General features: G+C 39.0%; 1 protein-coding gene across 1 annotated transcript in view; it reads left to right on the top strand.

The window, feature by feature from the left end:
- Positions 1-8,436: 8,436 nt before the first annotated feature.
- The window catches only part of LOC107088895 (contactin-associated protein-like 4), a 47,611-nt gene continuing 45,856 nt past the window's right edge, over positions 8,437-10,191 (top strand). The window contains exon 1 of the mRNA XM_015381363.1: positions 8,437-8,580. Coding sequence (XP_015236849.1) covers positions 8,496-8,580 — 85 coding nt within the window. The 5' untranslated portion in view covers positions 8,437-8,495. The remainder of the gene's footprint in view (positions 8,581-10,191) is intronic.

The following is a 10,191-nucleotide window of genomic DNA, read 5'->3' as shown; positions in this document are numbered from 1 at the left end:
GAGAGATATTCAGGGCTGCCAAGCAGTCATGCAATTTGACCCATTTTCATACAACACCTCACATCACATTTCTCATGCGTATTTCCCCATTCAGTTCTCATTCAACACTTGAAGCAGCTTTCCTTAGTTTGAGTAGCCTAACTCTGATTGACTGACTGAGATAACAATACCTGATCAATCCATTGGTCCTTTGTGCCTAAATCTAACCAACCACAGAAGGCATTACGCAATGTAAACCAGTGAGAAACAACCTAAGGCAGGTCTTGGGATCTATAATTGTCTTACACACACAACAGTGTCAACATTTAAAACCCCCTAGATCTTCCTCTGCTTGCTGGAAGGTAACTTCCTGAATTTTGTTGTTTATTTGATTTTTCTCTCTGAGTTTTCTAGTTAATATGTACTACTTTAAGGTAGTGATGGGCAAATTAAGTTTCTGTGAGACACTGAACCACATGAGCCAATTGGTTCGAAAATGGGTTCATTGCTCGAAGCTTCAGTTACCTCTCCTGGTGAATGCAGCCACTCAATTCGAACACATCAGTTGTCAATGCCATTTGGCTCTCCATGACAGCAAGTTCTGTCTCTGTTGTTTTGCTCTTTCATGTTTGTTTTTTCCAATGGTGTCATACAAATATAATATTAACATTTTCACCATTGAATTGATCCTTGACCCCAAGACTCTCTTTTCCTCAGAAAGTTCCCCTGTTGCCTGGAAAATGGGATAATTTAAGACATGCAACTGTTGTGTAGGCCCTGTCCCATTTCTTTCACTTGCAATTGTTTTGGGCCCTAGCAATCGGTAAGGGTAGTGTGTCCCTATAATTTTAAGAAATAGGGGGAAGTGCCCTTCAACTCTTAAAATGATCCCTTCAGTCAGAGGGTTGTCAAGAGCTGACTTAGAATGTAGTGACTTCCTAGAACTCACTCAGCGAAGGCTGTGACTTACGTTGTGTACAGGTAATGTATTACTGCCATCTACTGGGCTGGTGGGTAATTTTGCTTCTAGTAGTGTTCCATTTCTTAGGTAGAAAATCTTCACTTGCACTGAGTGGACTTCACTGTGGAGAAGTACCACAGCTGTGGAATACCTCTTGTGTGGTACCAGTGCCAAAGATAAAACTTCCATCCTAGGCAGCTACAGGCCAGAGGCTCTGACTTCACACCTGATGAAGACCCTTGAACGGTTGGTCTTACACCACCTACGCCCCCTGGTGAGGACTTCTTTAGATCCACTGCAGTTTGCCTACTCTCTTGGGATTGGGATAGATGATGCCATCGTCAACATTTGACTCACCTAGAGAAAACTGGAACCACTGTGAGGATCATGTGTTTGATTTCTACCATGCTTTCAACACCATCCATCTAGGACTCCTAAGGGACATGCTGGAGCTGTCAGGAGTGAACAGCACCTATCAAAGTGGATTCCGGACCACCTCACTGGTATCCCGCAGTATGTGAGGGCACAGGGCTATGTCTTCGATTGTTTGGTTTGCAGTGTGGGGGTCCCACAGGGAATAGTGCTGGCACGTTCCTCTTCCCCCTCTACATGGCACAATTCTTCATCAATTCCCCATGGTGCCACCTCATTACTGTCTCCTTCTGTCTCTGCATTTGGGTCCTCTTCAAACCTCCACACAACCTGACAGTAGGAACCAATCAATTTTGGAACCAATTATCCAAAATGCTGCAGCCAGATGAAAATTAAAAAGAGAGATCATATCTCTCCTATCCTGGATTCTCTTAATTGCTCTATAGAAGATGGCTGATGCCACAACAGAGTCATAGAAGGTCTTTAGGAGCACCCCTTGTACTCCAAAATATCACGGTCTCCTCAGTAGGAAGAGTCTGCTCTGACCTTTCTTGTATGTCCAGTCCAGTTTTTTATTCAGATGAACACCAAGGTACTTATAAGAGTGCACTATCTCAATGTCCGTTCCCTGGATGTTCACCCGTGTCAGTGTGGTGGATCTGCTTCTGCGGATGTCCGCCACTAATTAAACTTTATTGATCTCAATTGGAGAAATGTATCTCTGAATTTAACCCATGTCCTTGGGTGGGGACGGGGTGTTGTACTTCATATGAGGCCCACCCAGATAATGTTGCTTATGGGCCTATTGTTGTGTATTTACACCGTTGTAACCAATGAACCTGCCCCAGCTGACGAGTAGCTGCACGTTCTTGTTCATTAAACGCTTGTTCTGCAATCACCCTGATCCATCTGTCTACTTGAATTCTGGGTTTTACATTATAGGCTCCTGACACAAAGAGGAGACTGACACAAGAGGACAACAGAGGGTAAACAAGAAATACATAAGAACTAGAACAAATAGAAATAGAACTAGAACAACACACAATTGAAATAAAACCAATGAGGAAACCATGAGGAAAATATAAAATCTTAATAAATGGCATGAGATAATGGAAAAAATCTGACTTAAATTGTAACTATTAACGCCTGTCCTCACTTCTCCAATGGTTGTATACTTTGTGTAGGTTGATGGTTTTTTTTGCACTTTATGCGCACCAACTGGTCCAAATGTGCCACTTAAAGATGATTTCTGGATGTTGCTTTGATATGATTCATTAAACTGAATCCTCTTTCACAATCTGCATTGGATTTAGCACGAATGTCTAGAAGCTGTGATATCTCCTTTAGCTCTTCCCCTCTAAGTGCTGCAGCCAACATATCTGTTAATGTGCTGATTGATCACTTTTTAGGTTTTTGCTTCATTATGTTCTTGAATTCAGCATAATGACTGTTAATGGCCTCAGTAGTCTGTGAGTGGTGGAGAATGCCCTTAGTGTCGAAATGTCTGCGTATCCATGATTACAACTGATGTCTGAGCTCAATGCTTCAAAAGCAGACCACTCCTTTAGTTCATCATATGGAAACCCAGCATCCAGGTGACCGCAGACTTTGCTAATAAACAGAGTAATCTCAGCAGTATTTATGCCATCAGCTGATGAGTTCCCCATTGTCTCTTTCACTTGGTTGCTCCCCTGTACATCTTTCTCCTTCAAGTGCTGGGAACTTATCTTCTCAATCTTTGATGTTGCAAATCCCAGTCAGGTTGCATCTTTGTGAAGATTACCAAAAACATCCCCCAGAGCAGTAAGTGTAACCTGAAACTTTGAATCACTCAGCTTCTTGTAGCAGTACTTTGCCACTGGATCCTTGCTCTCAGTAAATGTTCTTTTGCAATATTCTTCAAGCACAGTGTAGTTCCATTAGAACAGCAGTCACAACCTGGTGCTGCGACAGCCATCGCTCTTTGTTTAGAGGTTTTAATGACAGTTTGTCTTCATCAAGCATTTTAGCCTAGTCCTCAGTTTCACCCCTCTTCAGTTTGGACTGAGAGAGAGTGGAATATGAAGTTCTAAGAAGAGTTTCCACATCTCACATGAAAGGCACATCTTTCTAGGCTTCATCAACCGGATTCATTCGGTTGACAGAATCACAAATATACAGGAGTTAGAGATTACAGTCAAGACATTTATTTATAAAATGGATATATATCCATGAGACTGCATAAAAACCTATCTCTTTCGCTTAAAATCTTCAAGGCAGTGTAAAACATTGTAAGTCACCTCATATTTTTAAAGATACATAGTGTAAACTCCTTAGTTGTCTCACACAATGCATACCTCTACCAACCCGGATACTCCTCTCTGATTTCAGAACCTTCCTTTATCATCACAAGTATCATGGAGCCAGATTGATATGTTATTATTTTTGTGCTTCAGCTGTGAACAATTGTAACTCTATGTGCAATTACTTTCAAGGCCAACGCTATCCGTCACACCCGTAACAAAGTTGGTGTAGTCTTAAAATTCACATACTCACGGTTCTCCAAACAGTGGTACATTTGAAAGCTTTATATAATGCATTGTAATCAAGGGTGTAACTGTTGGGATCTGGAGGCTTTGTCCACTTTCTCCACCAGAGGGCGCACGAGATCTCTCCTGAGGGCATGAGCTGACTGCGACACCTGTTTCCCATCTGCTAATCAAGAGGCCCTACTTAAGGAGGAGGAGGCTGACACTTCCCTGCCAGAGTGTTTGCCAGTATTGGTATAGCAAAACCTGAGCCAGCTTCTCTGATCTGAAACCCTGATTTTTGTGAACCAATCTGATCTTGTGTTCTTCTGCCTCACAGATCCTGACTTGTCTGGAAACCTGTCATCCTGGAGAGAATAATCTCTGTCTGGAATCTGCCTGCCTGCCCTCCGCCTCAGTCTCTGCCTCTGCCCTCAGCCCTCTGCCTGCCGACTAGCCTCCGGACCCACAAGGTTCCCCCCCTGCTGATCAGATTCCTCTCTGAGCAGGTATTTATCCCAGTCATCTGTAAATTACAAGTTTCCTGGATCCGCTCTAACTGCTCTGTCCTCCTCAGTGGCTTCCCTCCCGTGACCAGTCTGACGAACCAAGAACCTGTGCACCCATTTGCTTGTGAACTTTGTTTCAATAAACCATTTAACTTTTTCTCTGCTCCAAGAGTGATTTCTGCATGTGGGTTAGACGCCTCGACCCCAACATGACAGTAACCTTGTGATGAAAGTTGGTGGGGACGCTGTAAGGGGCTGATGAACCTACTCGACCAAACGCTTTCAATAGGGTTTGTGTTTTCCAAAACTGAGCTCAAACATATATTTATTGAATGCTTTCCTATTGTTGAGAACACAAAAGAACCAAAATACACTGATATTTATATTTATTGGTAGTTAGTCTTAATGTATATAAAAATAATAATGTATATAATAATAATAAAAATGAATAACATCCAGTTCCGATGCCAACAGCAATAAATCATGCCTCCCCAGTTTCATTCAACCATCCATCCATCAATCCCTCCAGAAAAAATGTTGATCTGTTGATGGATGTTTTCCTTTTCAGCTACATCAGTGATTATCCTCCTTCAAAAGCAGCAAAATCAAATTTAGAAATTTGTCCCACATATTGTTGAGAGCCAAAGTCTATGTATTGAAATTATTGGTGGGGACTCTCCCCACCAGGCCAAAGTTGGTGGGAACATGTCCACACCACTCTTTCAGAAAGTTACGCCTGTGATTGTAACACACAGAATATTTGTGATCCAGAATCTAATACTTTTTCCACAAGTTATATCTTTCAATCTAAAAATAACTGTTATGGAGGCAGCTAATTAATACGTAGCCTAATATGTTTAATGTTTTACGACCGGCTGTCTTCAATTGTTTATAAACATAAGAGATATAATATTTTGGGTAATGTTAATATGAATAAATATAATATATTTACATTACCCAAAATATTAAATATCTATATAATCATCTTGGATCTACTATAGATGACAATTTAACATTTAACAGCAAGACAGACATGCTGTGGAAGAAAGGACAGCAGCGCTTACTTATATAATAGTTATATCATATAAGTATAATAATATTATAGTTAGCTAGGTTTCAGGTTGATAAGACTCTGATGACCATGTTCTATAGATCTTTTATAGAGTCCCTACTTACCTTTTCTGCCATTTGCTGGTATGCTCTTCTTAATGTAAAAAATGCCATATCCAGGAATATTAAGGAGTAAGATCACGGGTGTTCAACAGAAAAACATGACTGAAATGTATGAAGACCAGGTAATTACAAAGGCTGAGTCCATCTTGCATAATTACACCCATCGCCTACATAGCGAATTCCAGTTTCTACCCTCTGGTTCCCGTTTTAAAAGATCCACCAGCTCGGACCAATAGGTACAAACATTCTGTCAGGATTTGGTGTTGGTTTGAGACCCAAATGCAGAGGCAAGTACTGTAGGCAGAGGTGAATTTAGATGGGTTTAATGAGGTTTACAGGAACTGAGGCAGGAATCAAAAATCCAACAGAAATAACAAACAAACCAGAACCGAGGAGACATCAGGGGAAAACCAAACTCTAGGAGCCAGGGAGAGACGAGGTAAGCAGACAGACGTTAGACGAGGATCCAGCAAACAGGAACTGAAGAGGGAGGGCTTTTAAAGGGGACAGAGACAAAGAGAGGGCTAACGAGGGGATTGAAAACAGGTGAGGGCAGAGCAGAACACAGAGCTAGGGAAAGAGGACACAAGAGGGCAGCAGAGGACAACAAATGGATAACCAAGACTGTGACATATTCCTTTATTCCCTCTGCTGTTCAGGTGTTAAACTCTACTAGGAAAAGCAGATAGTCATATGATGCATGCATATAGGCCTACACTTTTATTCATCCCCTGCATATATTTATTTATTTATCCACCTTACTTTTATCTTTGTAAAATATTTTATGTGTTTCTTGTGTTTTTATTTTATGAAATGTGAATATATGTGTGTGTGAAAGGTGTACTACTACTGCACAATAATTGCCCATACTGGGACAAATAAAAGCTTCTGAGCTTAACTGTAAGGATGCATAAAATAACTTTATTTGTGAGAAACATTTGGAACACTGACCGCAAAAAACTTAGAGCACAGAAGCCGTTTGGGCTTATAACAGTGCTCCGGCTGACCCACAAAACCAAAACAAGAGCATTAAGATTTGAATTTCTGAATCAGTGATATTATATCTTTTCTGTGCCGCTCAGAACAAATCTGTCTGGTCAGATCCCAAAAAAAAAACATGTTTGCGTTATGTTCTTATTATGTTTTATAAGATCTGAAATTTAATGAAACACATCAACCCAAATACAAATCTCAAATGTTTTATTGTTTTAACATAAAACTCGATTGTCATTTTTTAAAACTGGGATGTGGCTCATGTGCCACTTAAAGATAAATAGGGAACTGTTCTCCTTTTTTCTATATTATATTATAGATTATTTAACACTGAATGTATTATGCCAATGGCAGACCATATTCTTTAAAATCCTCTGTTGAGAAATTGTTCTCAATTGGTGAGAATTTTTTATTTTGGGATATTTAATTTGATATAACTTTTGAGTGTTTTGTTCTAAAGCTCAGACTCCAGGTGGTGATATGAATGTAAAGCAGAGCTGGAGTGCAAAAGTCAATTGGCCTGCTTCATTTGGTATGCAAAATAAAAAAGAACTGTAGACAAGGCCCAGCAGGGGGCTGCAGCGCAGCTCAGATGCAGCTGCAAAGTGCCACAGCTGATTCAACACAAGCTGCTTAATGAGTTTAGTCAAATAATTATAAATACCTAAATTCTTTGAAAATTGTATATCAACTGATAGCTTAAAGTAATAAATACAAACGTGCAAAATAGTTGGTACCTCTCGATTAATAAGGCAAAAACTATAAATAGTAACAGAAAGAATAAGAAGAATAAATAAAGGATATAAATTCTAATAAAATGAAGAAATCCAACGTTGTTTTTTTTACCATGCTTTAACAATATTATAAAAAAAATAAAAATAAACTCTTGAAACTGGCCTGGACAAAAATGGTGGTACCCTTGAAATGCTTGGGGCCCTGCTCTAGAATACAGAACAGCCCTTGTAATGGTGCGGCAGTGGTCCTCGATGAGCATCGTTGTGCAAAAACAGAAGAAGAAATGGCACTGGCATCAACAAAGTGCCAGTACTTCAAATCAACTAAAAACCTATGTGATGCAGAAGAGTAAAAAACCTATATCATAGAGAGATTGTTGTATTTATCTTCTGGCTTTTGGTACAGCCATCAAGATAAGATCAGTTCAGCCATTCGTGGTCCATATGGTGAAGCAATTCAAACAGTTCAATCCATCACTTGGATCCAGGTCATTTCAACCCTGGCACAAGTTCCAGAGAAATGGAACAATGAAATGTTAATGAAAAAGCTTTAAAAAAACTTTGGAGATTCTTTGATAAAGGATGGCTATCAATAAAAGTGTCTCCATAACTGGCACACAAGAGATGACTGCTGTTGAATACTTTTTCTTTTTTAAACAAACATTTCTTCAACAACCCTGCTCTGTGGAGGGGAGTGATCATATCATTATCTTCTTGATATTTCTCTGCACTGAGATCCCCACAAATGATGACAAGACCAACATTTTAAAATTTTCATTCCTCAATGCTGCTCAAACAACCAATGGATCTTTTTACAAATCTGGCATCATTTAAGGGAAAATAAAAGCCTCTCTAAAGGTATACAGTAAGATTCCTATTGTAACAATAAAGAAAAATTCAAACACACTGAATAACAATAAAGCACCACCAAGTTCCCAGAATGGGTCGACCAACTTTAAATTAGATACCCTGTCTGATGCCATGATGTAGCCCAGAGTGAATTTTCTTCATGTTTTTTAGCAAATTGAATTGTCATTAAAGTGGTCTCTCTCTCTCTCTCTCTCTCTCTCTCTCTCTCTCTCTCTCTCTCTCTCTCTCTCTCTCTCTGCCTTCTCCTCCAACACCCCCCATTCCTCCTCCCCCTCAGTCTGCAGAGAGCAGCCATACAGACAGCAGCCTTCTGATTTTACCTCTGTTGAGACAGGAGGACATTAAGGGGAAAATCTGTAGAGTGGGGAGGAGATCAGCTTCATTCCTCCGCACCATTATGGACCTCTGGAGTGAGAGAGTGAGGGGAACAGTCACTCAGCTCTTTTTGATGCTTTTCAGCTTGTGTGTGAACTTAGAAGCAGGTAAGCTATATGTTTAAAACTATTCCAATATGGAAGCAAATGTGTCTCAACTTTCTAATTAAAATTATTCATAGAAATGCTTTTTCATTTTCAAAATAATGCTGTATTTCTTGACTAATAAAATTAAGAATAAATTATCTAAATCGTCGTAAGGACGTTCTCTTCTATAAGATTGCTGATTTTGTAAATTGATTAAAATTCTAAATGAAAAATTTTTTTTTTTACATTTCATTTGGAAAAGGAACCCGACAAAACTGATCAAAGTAAAATTTGAAACTTTATATTTGAAAAAGAATATGCAATAACAAAAATACATTTTCTTTTCAAATCAAAGCAGCATTTTTTACTCTTACTGTATAAACAATTAGCAAAAGATAAACCAAACTGCTAAAGTAATCGAAAATAATTTTGTTATGTAAAATTTAAATATTAAAATTTCTAAGAAGAAAAACATTTTTTTTTTTAAATCAAAGACTGCTTATAGTTAGACTGAAAGAAGAGAGAAAACTGCAAGCAAATCACTTTTTTTTGCTTTTTTCTCCAAAAAGTGTTCAATAGGTCAATTTGAATTCGCATTTCCAAGCAGTGCAGGAGAGTAGATTGATAGAGTAGATTGTAAAGGGGCGTAAAGGACGATGATACCTGCAGGCAACAAGCTAGGGTGACCAGATTTGGGATTCTGAAACAGAGGATATTTTTTGGGGAGGGGGGAGAACCCCGTCCGTAAATTTTTTTAAAGTATGAAAAGTAGGACATGTCCGCGAAAAAGAGGATGTCTGCTCACCCTAAAACAAGCCGTACCTTCACACCAATTGTACAGTCCTTGTTAGAACTAACTCCCTCCATAGAGTTAAATGTAATTTCTCTGTCTACATGATAGACTTAATCAGATTTTAACAAAAAACTCTCAGGAAAGTGACATTCCTCTGCCAAAACCCAAATAATGCATCTCGCAAATTAATCAGCATTACTCGAATAATCACATCTCTATTGCTTTTTTCCTCATCACCAGCATTGAGCCCATTAGTGGCGCCTGTTGTTTGTCTATGTAGACATTTCTAGACTCTTTTTCTCAAGTTTCATATCCTCCTGTAAGGTTTTGGCGCCAAAAATTCTTACTTTAACCAACTTTCTCTGCTTGATAGGCAATACCAAGCTAACATTTTCCATCATTCAACACCAGTACATACAAATATAGATTCCAAAAGATCTAGTTTGGTGCTGGTGTGCACCAGTGACAGATCTAGAGGATTTTACATTTTGGTTGGATGGGAGGGACAAAATATCTAGGCAGGGTGGCAATGCTGGGTCTCTTTATTTTCAATTTACAAGCATCAAGATTTAGAGAGATTAGCCCACTTATGACACCAGTACAGGGGTTGACGTTAAAGATTTGACTTTCACATTTCATTTGCCCAGAAACAATTTTTACTTGCCCAGTATAATGTTTGATAAATATAGTTCCTAATATTCATTTTTGTATATATATCAATGAAACATATTTGTTTTTAAAATGTTTTTTGTAATTCAGTATTTTTTAAGTTTACAGGTTCCTGGTGTGTATATGCAGCGTCAGATAATGAACTCAAGCCTACATTACCGTGTTAACAT

This window comes from Cyprinodon variegatus, unplaced genomic scaffold (genome assembly GCF_000732505.1).
Source record: "Cyprinodon variegatus isolate N-32 unplaced genomic scaffold, C_variegatus-1.0 Scaffold232, whole genome shotgun sequence".
Classification (NCBI taxonomy): domain Eukaryota; kingdom Metazoa; phylum Chordata; class Actinopteri; order Cyprinodontiformes; family Cyprinodontidae; genus Cyprinodon; species Cyprinodon variegatus.
Note: the sequence above shows the minus strand (reverse complement) of the source record. Positions and strands in the feature narration are given on the sequence as shown.